The sequence below is a fragment of the Rhinolophus hipposideros genome, assembly GCF_964194185.1.
Source record: "Rhinolophus hipposideros genome assembly, chromosome: 1".
Lineage (NCBI taxonomy): Eukaryota > Metazoa > Chordata > Mammalia > Chiroptera > Rhinolophidae > Rhinolophus > Rhinolophus hipposideros.
In genome coordinates, this window is record NC_138047.1 from 20,676,029 (window position 1) to 20,699,373 (window position 23,345).

The 23,345-nt window shown below is 43.9% G+C and overlaps 1 protein-coding gene across 1 annotated transcript in view; it reads left to right on the forward strand.

Moving 5' to 3' along the window:
* The first annotated feature begins 597 nt into the window (after window positions 1–597).
* FAM171A1 (family with sequence similarity 171 member A1) overlaps window positions 598–23,345 on the forward strand; it is a 119,377-nt gene continuing 96,629 nt past the window's right edge. The window contains exon 1 of the mRNA XM_081056894.1: window positions 598–3,017. Coding sequence (XP_080913020.1) covers window positions 2,921–3,017 — 97 coding nt within the window. The 5' untranslated portion in view covers window positions 598–2,920. The remainder of the gene's footprint in view (window positions 3,018–23,345) is intronic.

Consider the following 23,345-nt stretch of genomic DNA (forward strand, 5'->3'; position numbering starts at 1 on the left):
ATGAGAAAAGATAAGCCATATTCTTTTATTCCAGGAAAGGAGAAATGTGATTATTTACTTATCTTACATCATCTAGGCAGATACGCAAGTGTACTTGTGTGACTTAGCAGAATTTGTGATTTCTTAGCTTCCCACCCAAGTAACTGGAAAACATCTCCATGAGGACAGAATGCTCATGGGCGTCCCAGCCCTCTTCTTTGCTTTGAGACTGGTTTGCAGGGTGTATTGTGCAAAATAATTAACTTCTTTCTGTTTCACAATGGACATCTGCAAAATGGGACAGAGCAGGGTGGTGGTCATTCTGAAACTATTTATCAAAGCCTCAATGTTGCTATAAAGGTACACAAGCTTCCCTTAAAGTATTTTGCCATCCACAACAGTTTTGTTACCTACACAATAATAACCATTAAGCTTAGCATCTGTAGTCATGACTGTGGCCCAAACTTGATCCAACTAATCATTTAATGTTTACTAAGACTTCTTCCACTCTTAAAAGTTCTAAAACTCTACACTAGGATCACAAACACCAGTGAACAGTAAAACTTAAAAAAAAAAAAAAAAGGTATAGAACAGGGTTTTTTGTTGTTGTTTTAAACTTTTTATTTTGAAATAATTATGGACTAATGAGAGGTTATAAAAATAGTACAGAGAGACCCCTTGCACCCTGCACCCAGCTCCCGCCAATTGTAACATCTTATAGTACTAGACTACATTATCAAAATCAGGAAATTGACATTGGCACACCTAATTCACTAGATACTATTAACTAGATTCAGACCTTTCTGGGATTAGAACAGGTTTTTAAAACCATTTGGACTCAGCTGGAGGTAACTTGAAACATTTGCATGAAATTTACTGTTGGGGTAACATGGCGTAGGGAATTTGAGTTTGCTGAGATATTTCGGGCAAATCATTTGTCACTGAGCCTCAGCTTGTTTATCTGTGAACTAAGAATAATAACACTACACAAGTAAGTTATGAGGACATTATCTCCAGTTCAGTGAGAGTGGCATATTTTAAGGAATTTAAATATAATAGTGTCCTTCTTTCCCTCATTAGACCTGACACTTCGGCTCTGCTTTTAAGGATTTTATGGGAGCCCTAAGTGATCTAAAAATCAACCTGGTTCTTGATTTTTTTTAAAACCAACATTCCTGACAAAGGCAGTCCTCAAAATATTTGAAATGAAAAGTTTGAACTCAAGGGTGGGCTTAATGCCACTTCCCTTAAAAGCAACTCCTTACTCCAAGAAAGTGATTTGAAAACTTTGGAACCACCTTGCTCCAGGAAGCCATCCTCCACCCAGCAATGTAGCTGGCGTGGACACTTTGTGCTCCTGTGAGGTGGCACCCACGCTGAAGTTGAGGGCTGAGCTAGACTGTCATCCCATTCGCTTCCCTCCCCTGGCTCTGAGGTGGCCTCTGGATCTACCCTAAAGCTTTGAGGCTGGAAGTCAGAAGGAGGAGGGGTCAGGCAGTCCCTAATCATGGTTTTCCTTCCTCTTTCCTGACTACCTGCCACCCTGTGCAGGTGTGTGCTTTGCAGTAATTGGAGTGTTGGTCCTGAGGGTGACAATAAAACACGTAGGGGCTTCTCCACCTCTTGGTTTTTATTGTGTCTCAGAATAATTTGACTGTTATAAGCCAACTGTGCAAGTGCCATCCTTCATTCTTTTTGGTACAGTGCCTGACGCGTTTTCATGCCCACTTAATAAAATTACAGTAACAACCCTTCTCTGGCCTGGTGTTCTGAAGGCAGCCCAGGGCAGACAGTGGGTCTGCAGTGGATTTCCTTAGAGCCTGGGTCCCCAGAAGAGGTCCTGGATCAGGTAGCACCAGTTAGAGATGGGGTAGACAGAGTCAGAGCAACATGAGGGTTGTGTGGAAGAAGGTACACAGACAGGGGTGAGCTGAGAAAATGGAAATTGGAGTGGAGGTCGATGTACCTCTGCTTAAGGGAAACCAGGGTTTTTGGTGAAGAGCTTCAATCTTGGAACCAGACATTGTTTTATGCCAAAGTTGGCTCAGCGACTGACCAGCTGTGTGCTAAGGACAAATTCCTTTAATGCTCCTTTGCCTCCATTTACTCATCTGTACATGGGGATAACAACACCCACTTCTTAGATCATATTATAGTGAAGACAGTGTACCTAGGGCCTCGATCAATGTAAATTTCCTCCCCACCCTTCAACCTGGAGTGTTCATCTGTCAACACGCAGGCACCGAAGGGCTGCTACATACAGTTTATACAGGCTTAGGATTCGGTTCCCGCGGACCTTTAGGTTGGGTGTCAAGTCTACTTGGGAGCATAGGTGAGTTGGGACAAAAATAGCTGCAGGATGGTTTACACTGAGGAAACCCGGGCAGGTCACACCGTGGGTCAGAAATGCCTCCTGAGGACCCTGTTAGCCAGGTGTGAAGGCCTCAGCCCTGAAAGACTGGTGTTTTTTCCTCCTAAGCAAGCGGAAATCGGGGGACGCCCGGGTGGCAAGGATCTCGCTCCCTGCTCCGGGGGCCGCTCGCTGGAGCGAGGGCGGGAAGCAAGGGGCGTCGCCGCGCGGCCGGAGCGGGGCTCGGGCGCCTCCTGCACCCCGCGCCGCGGCACGGCGGCCGCCAGGTGGCACCCGGGCCCGGGAACTGGGCGCAGCCGGCGGGCGGGGAGCAGCGCGAAGGGGTTAAAGGGTGGGCGGGACCGCGGCGGCGGCGCTTAGGGAACCCACCCGGGTGTGCGGAGGAGGGAGCGGCCGGGGGCTGCGGAGCCCGGCGCCGCGCCGGGCGGGGGCGCGGCCAATCGGGCGGTGGGCCCGGCGCGCGCGGAGCCAGGCGACATGGAGGCTGGCGCGGAGGCCGGCCGCCCCTGACGCGCCGCTCCATCCCGGGGGTCGGCGAGGCCGAGCCGGCCGGGGCCCCGCGGCGCGGAGATGAGCAGGTCGGCGGCGCTGCTGCTCTGCCTGCTGGGCTGCCACGTCTGGAAGGCGGTGACCAAGACGCTGCGGGAGCCGGGTGGCGGGGCTCAAGGTGCGTGCGCGGCGGGGCCGGGAGGTGAGGCCCGGCGGGCGGGCTTTTGTGTGGGCCGCGGGGAGGCTCTCGGGCCGCATTGTGTCGCGGCCGCCGGCGTCGGGCCTGCAGCCCCCGCGCCGCGCGCGGGAGGAGGCGGCGCCGCCCTGGGACTCCGGGAGGCCCGGAGCAGATGCTGCGAGAGGCGGGGGGCCGGTGGGGCTGCGGGGGGCACCAGCTCTGCTGCTGGGGATGGCGCATTCGGATGCAGCCGAAGGTCCTCTGCCTTATGCAGTGACACTGACACGCGGTTCCATGTCCTCCTTCGCCCCCGCTACAGGGGCGGCCCCGGGGTCACCGCCGCCCGCTCCCCTCTGCGGGTTCTGGTCCTAAAAGCCGCGGCGCGGAGGCTGCGCTTGGCCCTTTTGTTGTGGTGGCCGAAGGGGTGGCCGCCGTCCCCGGGGTGCCCCTGGCAGCCCGGAACCCCGAGGTCCGCGGCCGCTGCCCGCCGCCAGCTTACGTTAGTTCGGGAAAGTTTCGGGGTCTCCTCCTCCTCCTCTCTATCCGACGTCTTCTCGGGGCCTTGCGGGATTTGCTCAGCGGCCCAGGAATCACCCCCGGAAGGGGAGAAAGAATTGGAACTAGGAGGCCCTAATCACTTTAAAAAAGAAAAAAAAAAGGAAAGAAAAATCATTTCCAGTTCTGCCTGTCGCCGGTTCTTGCCTTTTGTCTCATCTTTGGCCTCTGCACATCTGCTTTCCATCCCTGCGAGTAATGTGGTCACTTCTGAGAATGGCCACGAGCCTGTCTTTTGTTTTTAAAAAATACGGATTTATTTGGGAATGACCCCACAGCTTCCTTTGCACGCGTGTGTGGGGGCCAAATCGAGTGCTTCTGTTGCCGGCCTTTTCAAAAGGGCGAGTGAGGCCTCAGCAGAGGACACCGCTGCCGGCCTCCCGCGGGCCTCTCAGGTCCCCCTGCAGCCCTGGACACCCCACTTCCCCCCACACCGCCCCCAGCCTCCTTGCCCATGTCCTTTCCTTGCAGGAAGGTATGTGTCCGATGAAGTCAGCCCTGCAGACAGAATGAACTAGGAGCGCTCCATCCACCGTCCTTTTGCTCAGACCCTGCCTTACCCCCATCCTCATGCTAACCATCTTCCCTTATAACAAATAGGGCAACAGGGAACCTGGATGGCGTTCCACCCCTGACGTTGTGACAGGGAAGAACGTTCTTCCCACAGTCTGCTGGGTTGAATTTGTTACCTACATGCCAAATGAAAGGCTTTCAGATCCACCCCTTGCTGTACCATTTCCTGGCATCTCTTTCATGCATTGCTTTTTCTATAGCTGCGGTATAATACGAGCGTTATGAATTGTGTATAAATTTGGTAATGTATATCACGGAAGGGCGGACATTGACGAGGTTCAAAAAGACCCATGTGTTTCTTCATATAGGAAATGAATGTTTAGGATATTAGATCATCAGTGTTGAATTGTAGCCTCTTTCATTAATATCCTCTTTGCTCTTTGAATCAGCTGTTTTAATGAATGATATTTGCGTTTCAAGGGGGACCATTAATTCCAAAGAACTGGTTGAATTTTTTGTTTTGCACTTGAAACGCAATATATAGAAACGTTAAGTTCATGCACTTGTTTAATAGGGGAAGGGTTGGTTGACCTTAACTGGAAAAAAAGAAAGTCATGAAAAAACTGACTAGATTTATGTCAGAGACCACATTTTACAGAGATCTCGCTGCTAAAAATCAGATCAGTTAACTCAATTCTCAGAAGTGGGATGTCCTGTGAAGTGGGAGAGAAATCAACCTGTGAGGATATTTATGCCATGGCTAAGAGAATCTTAATGTAAGGGATGATTTAAGTGGAAGACCTATCTTGGAATATTTTTCCGCCTAGGTTACTTCGTTGATTGGATAAGGATGGCTTTTTAAAGAGTTGAACCCAGGAGCTCTAGCAGAAGTCAGGGTCTCACTATCTGGTATCTGGATTTTAAGATAGATTTATTTTTATGGGAATGGGCAATACCTCCTTTGACATTTTAAGATCTCCTTCATTTGCCCCACTGAGTTCTTCAAACCATCTTGATACTTTGTAACAGTTTTTAAATTCATGTCTTCTCTACTCTCTTGGCTCACATACAGGATGAAGACAAATGCTACATCTGATTTCACTTTGCATTTTCCGCAGCAGTTTGTAGATTGTTTTGCACATGATCAGTGGTACATGGGTGAAGGGTTGAAGACAGCTAGTGCACATACTGGAGTGCAACATGCAGTCATCATTCTTAGCACGCATTTTAAGAAGAAAACTTCAATGTTCACCTTTCCTGAAACCTAATTTGTAAAAGTTTGGCTCTTACTGTTGAAACTTACTTGAAACATACTTTGAACATGCTTGTGCATGTACGTTGTGCACCAATAGAATTAGAATTACTTGGGACTAGAATTACGTGGGAAAAATTTAGAGACCTGGAACACACAGATCACATACCATACGATTCCAGATCGATTCTTGGGACTGAATGACACCTTCTTTATTAAATGAATCTTTAGTACCTCATCCGAGGAAACTAACATCTTGCAAAACTTTTTGGCATTACTTTGCTGTTTATATATTCAAGATAAGATTTAAGGTTTGGCTTCAGATTCTCTTCTTACTGTAGCTGCTTTGAATCAGCAAAGGGATTTCCCAGTCAACAGTTAGTTGTCACAGAGAGGCTGTGCTAATCAAGGATTTGAACTAGCCCTAAATCACGATGGAATGTTTTTATTAAGTGTTTCATCTAAGTTGCTCTAAAGTGTTTATAGTACCTAATTTTTTTTTTCTGGAAATTTTACAGAAACTGTTATTCAGTAAATTGTACAGATGTACTCTACAGTAAATTGTACAGATTTACTCTAAATTGTACAGATGTACTCTACAGGGATGTACTTTTGAAGCCCAGCATTCTTCATGTGCCAAAAGAAAGGCAGAGCTAGGTTAGGGCCTTCATACTCAGACTTCTATTGTATGATCTTGACTTTGCTGCTCATTATCTAATTTTGCAATGGTGTGTTAACTTTTGGTTCATCTCAGAGACACTACAATCTGCCATAACATTTGAGGTGAATGGTTGGCTGTCTCCGCTCTGAGAGGTCTGTTCTTTGCCAAACTCAAATTTCCATTATTGGAACACTGATCAGTTGAAAGACCATAAAGCCATATAAGATATCAGGAGGGTCTGCCAACAAAGCTGACTTGTGCTGACATTATATTAAGAACATATCATCTAAATAAAACTCACGGGCTCACATCCTGGGAAACTGTAGGACCTGGACTTCCACAGGTGGCTAGGCGTCATCACAAGCCAGGTGTGACAACCCTATGCAGAAGCAACAGCAAAGCTTAGGGAATTTCTGGCAAAGTCCTGGAAATGACTTTATGAATTGTTTTTGTATCCTGTTTGTACTTGTCTTATAATATGTTGTGACTTACAGCAAAGAAAGTTTGTATTTTATTAGCTGAAAAATCCTAACCAAAAGAAAGAAGCCATTGCCTAGATTTCTAAACTAATAGCTTGCAAAATGAAAGTACTTTCTAAGTTTTAATTAATTCTTCATTTTGAACAAATTAGTGATGATAGCTCTGTAAATCTAACTGTACATCTTTCTTATTGTTGAGAAATACTAATTTAGTAATTTTAGTAAACACTGCTTACTAGAAAAGCACATGGAAATAAGTTGGACAGACACCAGCATACATGTACAATGCTATATACTGAAGGAAAAAATGGATAAAATTTTTTTCAGAAATCTGGTTGGAAGAATTTGTTCTGTGATAACTACCTTTTGTACCTTTTGTGAAACATGTTTAATGGAAATTGTAATATACTTCAATAATGCTGTTGTAGTTTGATCAAGTTATAAAGAAATATTACATACAAGTCATTTTCTCTTGATATCACCAAATATGACGTCAGAACTTTTACAGACTACAGCCCTACGTAAATTGTTCAGGTCCAGCAAACATGGAACCGAACGTATTTTTAAAATTAAGCGTCAGCACTCTAATATACCAATTAATTATATGAAATAATTGCTTTCAAAAAGAAAGTCTGCGATATGATCCAATAGTATTCCCTACATTTAAAAAAAAAGCATTATTTTTGTAAAATGGAATTTGTAAATAGGTAAAATTTGACATAATCAACCCCTTTAGAAAGTAGTTTATAATAATTTCCCTTAAAGTAAACAGTTCCGTCAGCGTATTTAAGAAAATTCCACCTTCCTGTGATCAAGTCTCTGCTTGAAATGATTTGCCATCTCCTCTTCCTCTCAGATTCTAGTTGGTGTGAAAATATCTACCCTTTTTCCTTCACGTACCGCGTATAGAATTTATTAATCCTTACAGATTGTGTTCGTTAAACACTTATGTGGATGACTCCACCTTTTCTCTTTCCTTGACCTTGTGTCCTAGCTCTATTTATATCAAACTCCTCATCTTTCAACCTCCTTCTCCAGCCCAGCACACCTTCTCTGTCAGTGAGACTTGAAATCTGGCTGTCCTTTCTCTACTTTATAATGTGTGTCGTCGGTAATTTTACAGGTGCAGTTATGTAGCACATTTATATAGATGTCTTAGAAATCAAGATAGATGTACTTATATAGTATCAGAAGGGTCTTGGAGGTCAAGTTGATATTCCTTGTTATGGAGACGAGGAAACCCAAGCTGAGAGAAGTGAGGTGACCTGAGAGAAGGGTGCTTTCGAGCCACACAGACCCTGTGGCAGCTAGAAAAATGCCCCCCAATGCTGCCCATGCCCTAATCCCAATCCCTGGAACCTGTGACTATATTACTGCAGAACTGATTAAGTTAAGGGTCTTGAGCTGGGCAGATTGTTCTGGATTATTCAGTGTAATCACAAGGATCTTTACAAGTGGGAGGCAGAGTCAGAGATAGTGGGACCACAGAAGCGGAGGGTCAGAGTCAGAGAGAGATTACAGATGCCTCAGGGATGGCTGTGAAAGTGGAGGAAAGGCCATGAGCCCAGGAATGAGAGCGGCTTCTAGAAGCTGGAAAAGGAGAGGCAGTGGACCCTGGAGCTTCCAGAAAGAACGCTGCCTTTGCGAACATCTTCACTTTTAGCCCAATGATGCTGATTTGGGGCTTCTGAGCTCCAAAACTGTAAAATTGTCATTCCATGTTATTTAAAGCCACGATGGTATGGGGGTTTGTTATCGTCACAATAGAAAACTCATACAGACCCGAGAACTGTGAAAAGAGGTGCACCTGTGAGGCTAGGGTAATGGTAGAGTGTGGACTATGGTTTGGGACCACGCCACTGAAGATAACAGCTAGAGAAGAACATGGAACTTCTGCATCTTGTTCAACAAAATTCTGCCAAATTGGAGCCACGTTGGGGGTCCTTGAGGACCCTTACCACTAGCACCAAAATACGTATTTCTATTTTTGCAGATGAGATCAATGAGCTGTGACTTTTATTTAAAAGCGATGTGTGTGAGTCGTCTGTGTTTCTTCCAGAGTTGGGATTATTCACACCTACAGGGAGACCGTGGAGCGCCTAAGCCCCTGCCCAAAGCCACTTTTAGAAAGCTTGCTTGCTTGCTTTTAAGCTTTGTTCTAATTTTTGGTGAAACATATCTATTGGTACTAAATGAGGTAAGAGTGTTGTGATTGGATGTCACCATAGGCCTCCAATGCCTTCATCTGGTGACATGGTAGGGGACCTGCCCCCAACTTGGAGTGGCCTCTTGGAGGCTCAGCACACACCCTCTGAAAGAGCTCTGCCTCTCTTAGGCAGATGAGCCCCACCAGCACCTGGCCAGGCCCACAGGAAGAACTGCAGACCCTCCGTGCAGGCAGAGGGCAGAAGCTGCGGAAACTCCTGGGTCGTCCTCGACACCACACCTATTAGGAACACAGGAAGAGTGAAACTGCTTGGTCTTGTGCACTTTCCATTTCACTGGGAGCAAAAGATTTAAGCTCAGTGTAATCCAGACAGGGAAGGTATGTGAGACTTGGGCAGGTCCCAGAACAGCAGCCGAAGGGGTCACTGGCAATATAGTGGTCTAGTGTGGGACTCAAACCTCAGGGCTGGGAGAAGGAGAAGGAGAAGGAAGTATCCTGCTCGATTCTCTTCCCAAGGACATGAATCCAAGACGGGAGAGAAGCTTGAACCTTCTCTATTTCAGGGCTTTGGCCAAGAGGTAAATAAATAATGGAGGGAATCACTCAGTTGTTTTACGGCTGAAGACCTTACCACATGTTAAGGTATCATGCTTGTCTTCCCAGCACATCTTGTAAACATTCATTTATTCGGTTCTCTTCATTTTCGCTATCATGCATACCTTAGCCCGCATACCTTAGTCCTCAGGGCGTAAGGTAGATGTTGGAGACAGCGTCTCTCTCTTTCTCTTTAATTGGGGAATATTGGGGAACAGTGTGTCTTTTCCAGAGCCCATCAGCTCCAAGTCGTTGTCCTTGAATCTAGTTGTGGAGGGCACCGCTCAGCTCCACATCCAGTTGCCGTTTTCAATCTAGTTGCAGGGGGCACAGCCCACCATCCCTTGTGGGAATTGAACCGGCAACCTTGCTGTTGAGAGCTCGTGCTCTAACCAACTGAGCCATCTGGTCCCCCCACCCCCTTTCTGTTTTAGTTTGTTATTTCAATTCAAAGCTTTCAATTCAAGCTTTCTCCATCTTTAAACACCATTTTATTCATGTTTCTTTCCTGCAGAAAAACATTTAATATTTTCATGTTGCTCAAAGTATGTCTAAATTACTAAGTCTGGCCTTTACAATCTTCTTGCCTTTTCTCCTGTGACTATTCCAACTTTATCTCCTAAACTTCACCGGTTTAAATCATCTTTTCCAGCTAGAACATTCCATCCATTGTTCCCTGAATAACTGTTATACATCCTCACTTCCCTTTACCTACAGCTATATTCCTTTTTTCTGCTCTTGAAATTCTAAATATTGAGTATCTGCTATATGAAGGCAGTATGCTAAATACTTATTAGATAAAAAGGGGTGCCGTGGAGGGGGCCAATATACTTTTCTGTAAGCTTGATTATTTAGAAATCCATACCCTATGATATTTTACAATCCAATTGGAAAATAAATGGAAAAATAAATTCATAACGTCAGAAGGACATCACTGTAATTAGGCAAGAGTTTTCTTGAGTAAGAAAACCCACGAACACATGAATGATTAAAGTCCAGCTGTCAGTTTTCTGTGATATTTATTTCTGGCTATTCCAAGGATTTATCCATAGTGGACATAGGAAGTTTTATTCCATAGAGCATAAGCATTCAGCCCATCGTTTAATGTTCCTAAAGTTGTAAGAGATGTCCTCTTAGTGATCAGATATTTAAGCAGTTACTGCATGGATTGGAAAATATTGGTTCTGTGGTGATTTTCGATGTCAGTTGACGCTCTGAATAATAATTACAGAAACAATTGGTTAAAACTCATGTTACTTAAATTTCATGGGAAGATATGATGATCAATTATGAATTTAATATGTTCGTCAAATCTTTCGAACCCTTACTTTTCTATAAAACATAGAAACACATACTCAAATATCAGAACTGGCAGTATCTTTTGGAATTGTGGGAAATAGTAAATGGCGTAGGAAAAACTGGCTTAAGAAAAGATACCTTGGAAGTGAGTACTGAGTTTATAAAAGATTGGTTTGTTGTACTATTTTGTTTTATGCTGTAACCCACAGGGATAGAGAAGCATAATTTTAGTGTAGGAAAGACTATTTCCAAGTCAGATGAACATTTCATTTGCTTAGACTTAACATTTTGAGATCGGAATTTGAATAGAAAAATTATTGAATTCATATCGAGGGAAAGATTTGTAATGTAATTTTTAGTGCAATTTTGACTAAGCTGAATCAAAGATGTTGAACACTCATGAAAGCTATCTTGAATCTATAAGGGGAGTCAGATGAGTAAGACTTCTGATTTCAAAATAGTAATTAGTAGCAAAGTCTCAGTGGATGAGGTTCACTCTCTTCCTCTTTCTACTGGTAGGATTGGAATGTGGTTGTGGTTTGGTTTCTTTGCACCAGTTATTGCTTGTATCTCCTTTCGGAGAGAAGGGTCAGCAAGAAGCATTTTCTAATGGAAATTTATCTTAACAGAAATAATTAGTGCACATGTAACTTGGGTCTTAATATTTTAATATTAACTTTTTTTTGCTTATTCTTAATTTAATTATTTGATTATTAGTCATTTATAATTTATAGTTTATTGTTAATAATATTTTATCAGGGATTTGGATGAGTACGTTGCTGGGAAATTGATCATACGTTCCTCATGAGATAAAAGTGAAAGGGGGTGTCTTAGTCCATTCAGGCTGCTATAACAGAATACCAGAGACTGGGTGGCTTAGAAAAAACAGAAATTTATTTCTCACAGGATCGAAGGCTGGGAGGTCCATGGTCAAGGTCCTGGCAGATTTCGTGTCTGGTCAGGGTCTACACCCTGCTTCACAGATAGCCGTCTTTCTGCTGTGGCCTCCCATAGAAGGGGCGAGTGGGCTCTCTTCTTATAAGGGCACTAATCCCATTCATGAGGGCCCCCCACTCATGACATAATCACCTCCCAAGGCACCACCTTCAAATATGATAACATGAAGGATTAGGTTTCAACATATGATTTTGGTGGGGGGGGTGGATACCAACATTCAGTCTATAGCATGGGGTTGCAAAATTTAAAGTAAAAACAAAAACTCTGCGGGCAGTAAATATGGGTTAAAGTTAACAAAATTACAGAATAGAAAGGAAGAAACCTCTGTGTTTAATCAATAAGGAAAAGACTTAGACCTTTCAGGTGACTACAAGATGCGTTAAGTAAAAAGTACGTAGAGAGTGTGACTTGGTTACCCAAATTGCTGGGGTGAGCTTAGGTTGTCCTAATGAACACATGGTTTCTAGAAAGCAGCTTAGAAGGTAATCCTGTTGTGTCCTGCCGAAGGATTGTGTTTGGTCCTAGATACCAAATTGAAGGTTGATTGACCCTCCACAGCACATCAAAGGAGAACTTCACATCAGTTCTCTTGGCCTCAAATTATCCATCCAGGACGTTCGTGAGTGCTGGGCTGGAGCTACAGGCCCCTGTGTTCACGCAGCCCTTCTAGCAGCACCTTCTCCTCGGTCATCACAGGCTCAGCCCCAGAAGAGCTGAACCGGGTTCATCAGATGGAGGAACTCCACGCACTTTGTTGTCATTTTTAAAAGCAAGGCAGACAAATAAGTAGTTTCCCAGCCCTGTTGTTAAAGATGGCCTATCCCAGAGAATGTGTGGTCTAAACCAAAAAAGATACAGGGAGACCGTTTAGGGAACCTCAAATATTTTAAGGGCCATTGCATTAGTTTTCTATTGCTGCCTTCACTAATGACCCCAAATGTAGCAGCTTTGAAGCAGCACCCATTGTTGCCCCATCGTTTTCAATGAGTGGGAAGTTTGAGCAAAGCTGACGTTCTGCTGAGGTCTCGTGAGACCAAAATGAAGGTTCAGCAGGGCCATGCTCCTTTTTGGAGGTTCCGGGGAAGAATTCACTTCCAGACTCACCCAGGTTATCAGAATTCAGTCCTTGCCGATGGAGGGCCGAGGTCCCTGTTTCTTTGCGGGCTGTCAGTGGGGACCTTTCTTCTTAAGGCCACCTTCTTAAGGCTCCTTAAGGCCACCTGTGTTCTTTGTCCCCTTGTCCCTTCCATTGCCAAGACAGCAACAGCACGTCTTCCTCACCCATCACGTCTCTTGTATATCTCCCTGTGCCTTGTCTCTCTGACTAAACCTGAGAACGTTCTCTGCGTTTAAGGGCTCATGTGATTAGATTGGACCTTCTGGATAATCCAGGAAAATCTCCCTATTTTAAAGTCTATAACTTGAGATACCTCTGCAGTCCCTTTTGCCATTTAATGTATTCGCAGGTTCCAGGGGGCATGGATGTCTTTGGGGGGGTTCATTTTGCCTGCTGCAGCTGTAATGTAGAGTAAGGGGTCACTTGGGCTCCAACGGGCACATCTACTCCAATCAGGGAGACTGAGGAAAACAGGGAAGAGAACTGCGAGGGTGTCCTGTCGGAGAAGCGTTTGGACCAGTGCCTTCTCTGCCCCTTCCTGCCCTGACACTTTAGATCTGGACTCTGGACTAAACTCTAAATTCTAGGGAATCACATGCAAGGAAGACCTGAGGCAGCTTATGCTGTACCAGATGCAGTATTTGAAGTGGTCCTGAGGTTTTGTATTTTGACCCCGAGAACCTGGAAATGAAGTTCATTTCGATGACTGTGACTTACTACATTTTTGAATGGTAAATATTAGATGTCTCTGTTACCCTTAATGTTAAATCAGTATAATTGTGACAGGCATTCTCAGCTTCATTCACCTAGACGTGAAAAAAATAACGATTAGCTAACGTGTATTGGGCACGTCACTACTTGCCGGGCGCAATGCTAAGTACCTGAATGAATTATTTTACTTAACCCTCACATCAATCCTGTGGGGTGTAAATATCCGTCTCACGTTACAGAGGAGGCATGTGAGGCTCAGAGAGGTTGTAACCTCTCTGAGAGTGTACCACTCTCCTGAAGTCACACAGTAAGTGGCAGAGTCCACGTGTGTCACCAAGCTGCCCGGACTTCACCTCAGACTAGGCAGCTTTATGACTTGGAGGGTTAAATTATAATTCACACAATTTTAATCATCATGGCCTTTTACCAATATAAAAGGGGGGGTTCTTAGTGGGCCTGGACGTTTTTATGCAGAAAGACAAAAATGCCCACTCGTGCGGCCCCCGTTTGCCTTTGAACCATGGAAAGCAACCTTGAACAGTTATTTGCTGAGCGAGAGCTCCTAAGCACAGCTCTGTGCGTGGTGCCGTGGCATGCAGAGGTGCAGAGGGGATAAGAAGCTTGCACAAGTAGCTCCAATGAACTTGAGGGAGGTCTGATGGAACTGGGTGGGATTGAGGGTTACAGCCAACTGGGAGTGGGGGAATCTTCTGGCTTATGTTTCAAGTCCATTAGTAATTTGCCCATTGTTTATATTAACAAGAGAAACTTGTTTGAACCCATCCATTGGAGAGTTGGGGCAAGGGAAGGAAGTGGTTCTTTGTGAAACCGTCCATTTGGACATGTAAAGCCTAATGAGATGCCCTTGCTCTCTCCTTTTGGCATCAAGCAAGGACTTTATTGACTCTGAAGTAAGTGTGAAATATACTCCCTTGTATTTATTTGGTATTTGAACTTGCAGAAGTTTAATCTTTCTCACGCTTAAAAAAAAAAAAGCTGGTTAGTTCCTCTTTACTGATACAGTGATCCCCAAATAATTTTTTAAATGATGTTATTATGTTATTAATTTTTTCTGACTTATTTCATGAAAATGTTCCACCATATAAAAGAAGAGAATTTTACAGTGAATACTCATACCCACCACTTACGTTCTACCACTAACATTTTATTAAACCTGCTTTATTATTATACTTATCTGTAATTTATTCATCCTTTTATCTATCCATTAATCTATCTTATTTTTTGATGTATTTTAAAATATGTCTCAGATGTCAGTGCTTTTCAAATACTGCAGCATGCATGTCATTAATTAGTATTTAATATTTCTTTACGATTTTTTTCTCATAGGAAAATTTACATACAAGGAAATATACAAATCTTGTGTTGACATGCGTACATCTGTGCAAACCCAAATCCCATCAAGATACAGAAGATTGCTATCATTCCAGAAAGTTGGCTCGTGCCCCTTGTCTGTAAACCCCTTTCTACCTTAGGGGCAACCACTATTCTGACTTTTTCCCACCATAGATTATTTTTTTTATCTGTTCTAGAACTTCATATAAATGGAACCATACAGTATATACTCTAGCTTCTTTCATTCATCATAATGTTTCTTGAGATCGTTCCATTTGTTGCCTTTATCAGTAGATTGTTTCTTCTTAATTCCGAATAGTATTCCATGGTATGGCTGTTCTACACTTTATCTGTTCTCCTACTGATAGACACACAGGTTTTTCAGGTGTTTGACTATTGTAAATACAGCTGCTATGAACATTTTTACAGTTGTTTTGCGGACATATGTTGTCATTGCTCTTGGGAAAATACTGAGGAGAGGAATTTCTGGCTGATAGGGTAGGTGAATGTTTAGTTTCATAAGAAACTGCTAGAACTTTTTCCAAATTGGTTGTATCTTTCTACACTCTCACCAAAAAATATGTGAGAATTTCTATTACTCCACATTCTTATCAACGTGTGGTGGTGTTAGTCTTTTTAATGTTAGCCATTTTGAGTGGGCAGATGTATGGATGGATGGATGGATGAATGATAGACAGACAGACAGACAGACAATATAGTGCATACATTTGACTTGTTAGCTATAAATGGCTTTCGGTTTTTGAAGAGTGTTGCAACACTTTTAGAAATCAAAATTAAGGTTTCACCAGTATGTTCGTTTTTTACAACAATGTTTTAATGCAGACTTTTATTTTTCTTTAATATAGTCAATCACATTGTTTCCTTAATGAATATCCTATCTGATCAGGTAGAACCACTGTATCACATAGCAGGTGAGCCATGATGTGTGGTGCATGCTTGTGCATGTGTGGAGAAGGTGGAGAAGGAATGGGAAAGGGAGAGGAAATAAAACTAACCCTTTCCGAGTCTAATACTTGCATACTACTGGTGCACAGCTGCAGGCTGTATAGGACCATTGCAATGTCTGTTCTCCTTAAAGAAAACCAAGATGTATATGCCAACTAGAACGTGCCCGAGTTGACACACTCAAACAAGGGCCAGAATCTCTTAAGGATTAAGAAGCTTCTAGAAGTTACTTGGGACATTTCATTAACCCTTTTGAGTCATGAGTGTATTGAGTTAATTCCTCTAAGTATTCTAATAGCCTTTTCAAAAAGATGATAAAATTCTAAACATCAATTACGGAAGGCAGAAAATTCAAGTCTGCGTTGAGCATACCAGGAGATGTCTACTATAAAAAAAAAAAAGTTATTTGAGACTTACAAAGCTCCCCTAAAGACTGGACATACACACCATTTGGAAATTGAGACAAGATATATGACTGTCTCCTTATTTCCTCTGCTTGTGCCATTAACGCACTGGCTGTTGGCAAGTTTTAGTGATAGAGTATTTGAGGAGCAGTACCTGCTGTAGAACAAAAGATAATGACAGCATTTCTGATTGGTCAGTGGTGCTTCAGCGGTTGCTCGCTGGTGTGAGGTGCTGGTGGAAAAAGAACGGATGTATTAGACACAGTATTTCCCCAGGCCTCTTCCTAAGACTAGTAAGGAGACAGTTGCCAGGTCCATTGCCACTGAAGGCCACTGCCCTCTAATTCTTGTGCTGAGCTCCTAGGAGCAGTGTGAGACAGAACACACATGTGGCAGGGTTTTGTCACTGCTGTTGTTCCATGAACACAGATGGCCTGGCAGGTGAGGTGTGCTCCTGCTGACGGGTGGCTCTCTCCGACTCATTTCCACTCTACCTTCCTGCTCAGAAGGCACACACCTGAAGTGGCTTGACGAGGGCAATGCCCGGTGATGCTTACATGAATTCTGAGTCACCACGTGGCCATGCTGTATAGTTACCTTTTTACTGGACATACTTCTCCCAGGCCGTTTATCTGACTTCTTTGGACTTCTACACAGACAGAAGTAGTAGTATAAATAGCCTTTCTGTTCTTTATATTAAAAGAGAGATTTTATAAAAAGACAGGTGTTTTTGTTTGTTTGTTGCAAATTTAGAACATTTTCTTGCTTTACTGCTCACGAGATACATTTGTTTAGTCTGATTCCTGAAGGTGGAACCTCAGAGCCCTACATTTATTCTGTGTTTAATGTGACAGAAAGTCATCCTCTGGGACTTGTTGGTCGCTCTATTATTGTATCGATTTTTAAAATTTTATATATTATATATAATAATATAATATATAAGTATATAAATTTTATATATTAAAATATATATTATAGGATATATATTATATATTTATTATATTTTACATATTAAGGAAATCTGTGGTTATTCTGAGCTAGGAAAACAGAATAGCATAAGATAAATGTAAGTCTGTTATTCCAAATATTGTAATACAGAAAGCCATTATCTGCTTCTTAAGAATGGCATAGAGGGGCCGGCCCAGTGGCTCAGGAGGTTGGAGCTCCATGCTCCTAATGCCGAAGGCTGCCAGTTCAATTCCCACGTGGGCCAGTGGGCTCTCAACCACAAGGTTGCCGGTTTGACTCCTCAACTCCCCGCAAGGGATCGTGGGCAGAGTCCCCTGCAACTAAAATTGAACACGGCACCTTGAGCTGAGTTGCCGTTGAGCTCCCGGATGGCTCAGTTGGTTGGAGCGTGTCCTCTCAACCACAGGTTGCTGGTTCAGCTCCCGCAAAGGATGGTGGGCTTTGCCCCCTGCAATTAGCAACGGCAACTGGACCTGGAGCTGAGCTGCGCCCTCCACAACTAACACTGAAAGGACAACAACTTGACTTGGAAAAAGTCCTGGAAATACACGCTGTTCCCCAATAAAGTCCTGTTCCCCTTCCCCAATAAAAATAAAATAAAATGAGTTAAAATAATGTCATAGAATAAGTTACTTGTGTTTAATGTCATTTGATTGTTTTACATTTTCCCATCTAATCACTGGTTGGAGGCGATTGGTTTTTAGCTGCCTCCTTCAGAACAAGGTTTTCCACTTCTTGCTCGGCTGATCAGTCTCTTTCTTTGTTACCTGCCATCTGCTGCACATGTTTCTGAGTGTGTGATAGAGCATGTGGGAAAGGGAGAGAAAAGTTAATGCATTCAACTGGTGAGGGTGGAGGACAAGTGTCTGCAGTCTGGTCAAATTTACAGCCCATCTGCTTGAGCACAGGGAGACCTTTTAAAAGGTGGCTTTGCTCTCCAGGCACCCTAAGTCTGGGGATTGTCCAAATGTTACCAGTATGGCTGCAGTGAAATAAAGTCTCTTCTTCCTAGAAGACTTCCCTGGGCACAAAGGGCATATACTTGTATGCATGCATTTTCTCCTTTCCTATAAACTTACAGATGGCCTAGTGAAATGAAACTTAGAAAGTGATCCTTTAGCTCACTCACCTCATGGCAGAGCACACTATTAAACTGTTTTTTAATGCATACTTTGTATTTTCTTTAGAACTGATTTTTTGCTGTAACTTAGGTTTTTCGTTGGAGTTAACATTGATAAAAGGCGCTTATTGTGTACTTACCCACTACTGTTTGAAACAGTTTTTCTTTTTACCGTCTTGAACCCCATTTGCCTCTTCAAATTTAAAAATAAAATCATTGCCTATAATGATGTTTTTTTCGATGTCTTGATGGAAATCTATAAGATGTCGCATAAAATATTAAACATGCATTCTAAATCAATTCATGTTAAATTACCTACATAAATGCTAAGTAAACATGAAAAAGGAGTTACTACCTTCTGGACCTTATTGTTTATGTGCACTGGTTAGATAACATTTTGTTCATTGGGGGGTGGCTTTCCTTCCTCTTACCTGCCCATTTCTAAACTCAGAATCTTTAAGGCGATGTTTACACAAGAGAGTGGACTGCCAAGAGTTGAACCTTTCTAACCTTATCTTCCCCTTAGCTGCTTCATGGCTGATGAGACCATCTTTATCCATCCATCCATCCATCCATCCATCCATCCATCCATCCATCCATCCATGACCCATCTATCCATCCATCTGCACACACGATTCCAACAAAGAGTCTCTGCTTTTCATACCTTTCACCACTGCAATGTTGATATTATTATCTCAAATTTGTATGATCCATTATAGATTTTCAAGTGCTTTCAGATCCATTATCTATTTTGCTCCTCATAACCCTGAGAGGTATTTTGGAGAGATTCCTTTTTAGGCATGAAAAAAAACATTGCGGCTTGAAGTCCTGTGCTGGTGCAGCAAGGCAGTGGAAATCCACACACGTCCTCCTCCTCCTTTCAGCATGCCTCTCGGTTGCTTCAGGCAGTCACACTGATTGTTTCAGTCCAGATTTCTGCACAGGAACTCCAGTCTGAGCCACCCAGTTCCTGTGCTGCAGTGAAGCTGCCCACCAAGCACGGCTCACGTGTTTATAAGGAAAGTAGGCATGATCAGTCACTTCGGCTTCCAAGTTATGGGGATCCAAAGATAATTAATACCCAGCCCCCGCTTTTCAGGAACTCAGGCTCCTGTGTGGGAAGCACAGATAAACAAAAAGCGCTGTCAAGCAAAGCGTGTAGGGGTGCAGAGGAGGGAATGACTAACGGGGCAGTGGGGGAGGCTCACAGGGCTTTCGAACTGGGGTTTGAAGGCTAAGAATTAATCATGCAGAGAAGGGGAGGAAGGTGCTTCCTGCAGCACACCACCTCCCACGGGAATTGTAGCTTTTGGGGCATAAGAGAATAATGACATCACCCACCACCAAGCCTCCCAAGTTTATTTTTAAAGCATTTGGGGAAAAAAGAACTTTTACGTTTTCCTTCCTTCCTTTCTTCCTTCCTTCCTTCCTTTTTTTGCAAAATTATCAGTGAAGTTGCTGAGCTTGCTCAGACCACTGGGGCGTAATGAGTCGTGGGAGTTATTCTATCTAAGTCTGTGAACCACTTGCTATGTCTGATCTATCCTCCTCGCCTAAATTCCTATCAAGCCTCTTTTCCCACTTATTCTGCTTGGTTGGTTAGTCTTCAGCCAGCTGTGCCAACATTAAAAGATCTGGCTTTCCCAGCAGAACTTTCCCCAACTCGAGCCTTTTTGACCAATCTCACGTCATTTATTTAGAACACAATTCGCCGTCGTTGTCACCTCCCTCCTTGACTTTCTTCCCTCGTTCTTGTTCTTGCTTTTTCATTTGGGTGAATGGAAAGTGTCCACATCACAGCAACCAACATGGTACAGAAAGTACAACCTCTGTAAAGTCCATTTCAGCCGCAGAAGAAAGAGACTCTGATAACCTGTTGAAAATAACCACTTATACCCAGATCTTAGCATAGGTCAATGTTGTTGAATGTACAGCGTTGATCTTTCCAAGTCCTAAAAGTGTCCTAACAGTGTATTAGAGATAAGCGGGTGCCAATCACTGCAGTGTGCGGGTGGGAGCGATTTAGTTCTCAGGGGGAAAAGCCCCTCCTGTCTGTGGCCTCCTGGAAGCCACGGTGGAGACATCTCCTGTGGGAGAGGCATCTTGGCGTTGGGAGTGGAGTGAAGGTTTCTTTCATGATCTTGCCTTTGCAGAGATGGAAAGGGAAAAGGGCAGAGGGATGGAGGAGGAACCGGGGTTTATGGGCTATTCGTGTATTCTCTTACTCCTTTGCGGATCTTCGTACTCCTCCTCCTCCTGTCTGTCAGGTCATACAGGATGAGCCCCGCTCCTCTAGTGTTTACAGAGTAGGGGATGCAGTTAGCGGGACTGCTGTTCCAGGTGGAAGCAGATGTCCCCGGGCCTGTTGTAGAACACCTGTCTGTGTGCCTGCAGTCTTCTTCTGCGCTTTCTATGGCGCCACCCCTGCCCCTTCCGTGTGGTCCTAATTCCATGTCATCTTTCCAGATAATGCGCTAAGTCACTTCCTGGTTTGCTGTGAAAACACCGGTTTGCGAATGAGCCAGTTAACAGGTGTCACGAAAGAAAAAGAAAAAAAAAATTACCTATTATCATACCTAACATTGAACTTGAAAAATATTTTCCATTTCCTCCTACCCTGTTTATGTACATAATTTAAAGTTGACACTTCTTTAGATGGTACCATGAAGCCAAATTACTTTGAAAATTTAGGCTTATGGATAAAGAAATAGGAAACGGCTGTTACTCTAGAGAAAAGGTAAATAAAACTGAAAAATGTTATAAAGTGAAATGTAATATAATGAACGTAGTACTTGAGAACTTGCCTGGTCTCCAGATTGCCTTGGGTGGGGGGCAGCTCTATAGAAAGCCCGCTGGGCTTGCTGTTCTAACCACTGCTCCCCAAACTTCCACCTGAATACGAGTCCCTTCCGGGTCTCGTTCAACGTGGATTCTGCTTCAGTGGGTCTGATGTGGTCCCTAAGATGCTGCATTTCTTAGCCGTGCGTCTGGTCAGTGGGCCACACTTGAAATAGTGAGGGCCCCCCCACGGCACATCGGATCCTAATGTTTAGAGACAGAGGGAGGCAGCCCCATCGGATCTGGCTAGTGGATTGTGCCCTGGTTATGCTGCTGCAACCCGTCAACAGGTGAAGATTTTTAACTTCTCAGCTTAAGAAAGCTACCTAGAAAATTCATTCCCACCTTATTTGAGGCCTAGCTGTGAGAGAGGTAGCGTGTTGAATACATTCAAGTGTTGGGGTGGACACAGGACTGGGAGGTGATATTGCATGTCTTTTTCTAGGTAAGTCTTTACTTGGTTGCACCTTTATACTATTAAAATATTTATTTATTATGTACATAATAAAAACTCTCCAAAGCCGTCGGTCATCTTCATTGTGGACTTTTGGGTTGTTTGTCTTTAATCTGCCTGTGGGCCACCTCCACTCGCACTGCATGTGTTGCTGTGCCACCCCCCCCCCAAAAAAAAACACCAACTATTTCAGGGAGCAACAGAAATACTGCTATTGCCCTGATTCCAGTTTGCACTTGATAATGAACTACCTTTTTATACTGTTTCTTTTTCAATCGAGTGTGACTGTTATAAACTGTAAAAAATGTGCGTACACACTTTTTATCAGTTTATGTTAGTGTAGGTTTTAGTGTTGTGCACATGGCATCTTGAATAAGTCACTTATTGCCTGGTCGTTGGGGCTTGTTTAAAGAAATAATAGTTGACTAGTTCACTATGGTTACTCATGGGTGTCGAGTCCCTGATTTATTTTTCCATTCTTTTTCCTAAGGAGTAACGATTGACTAGATCTTTGAGTTGCCTTGTTCAAAAGACGTGGCTTCTGTACCGTACTCAGGTTATAGCGGCAGGCTCTGCCCGCTGCCCCAGCTCCCTTTTCTGCTTGGTCGCTGTGTGAAGGTGGTGCAGGCACTGCTGAGGCAGCAGGATTCCTGAGTGAGTTGTAATTTGTCTCCCGGGAGATTCCTGGCTGCCTGCAGAGCCCCAGAAGACCTTTGAGGAACCAGGAGAAGGATCATCTGCATGAGCGCTTGTCTTTCCAGGTCTTTCTTCGTCGCCTGTGGGTTCCTCCTCTACTCTGCTTCCCCTTGAGAGGAACATGTGACCCAGCAGTCCATCCCGGAACCCTCTAGAGCATCCTCTCTTCATGGGGCCTGCAGTTTCCGCTGTCTTCTGGGTGGACGTCCAGATCTCGCCCCCAGGCCAGACCTCCCTGCTGAACACTGACTGTTCTCTAGCTGTTTGTGGGCTGTCTTCGCTTGTGGGAGAGCAGCACCCTCACTGCTGTGCCTTGGCATGGGCCATTCCTCCTGCCGACGAACTCATTTTCACTCTTCATAAAGCAATCAGGCATCATCCCCTTTGGGGAGGCCACCTCTGGTCCCCTGTCCCCTCCCCAGGTCTGTGTGATACCTGTGCTGTGTAGTCACCCAATATTGAGCGCTTCTAGGCACTATTCTAACTGCTGAGGGCGTAGCAGAAAAGTTTGAACTCTTACGGCCGTGTATTGAGAGGTGGTGGGTACCCATCCGTAATCCATCTGTTTCTCCTGGAGGCCACAGCTGCCTCCCCCTGTTCTGGTCCTCAGCCAGTATTTGCTGAGAGAGCAAATTCGATTATGCCACTTTTCTTCCTTCTCTCCTCTCCTCTCCTCTCCTCTCCCTCTTCTACTGTGTGTCTTCCCTCTCTCCCAGGACCAAAAACTTCATTATAGACTAGAGCGTCATCATTCCAAGATTTGCCAGACGAAATTTCATTACTGTTTCTGGTTCGTACAGATAGTTCCTTGAAGTTTTGGGGTGTGTGTGTGTGTGTGTGTGTGTGTGTGATGTAAAGCGTGAGTTGAATGCTTCCTTTGTTGGATGAATTTGCTCAGCTGTGGCCAACAAGCAAAGTTTCACTCTGCTGCATCCTTTGTTCAGAGCTGAAGAACTCAGTTCTTTGAAAAGTCACTGGGAGAGGGGGATATTCTGCTTATATCTTATTCTAGATAGTCCCTGCTCCTGTGAATACCCGAGTATGCTGTTGGGGACCAACACAAGGTTTTCCCATGGTTTTATCTTGTAATACCACCGCTTGTTTCTCCTGACACAAAGCAGCCAAGCTAGACCATTGATTCGGAGGCTAGGACTGGTCCAGTTGCCAGACAAAACACAGGACCTTCAGTTAGCTGGCATTTCAGATAAACCATGAAATACCTT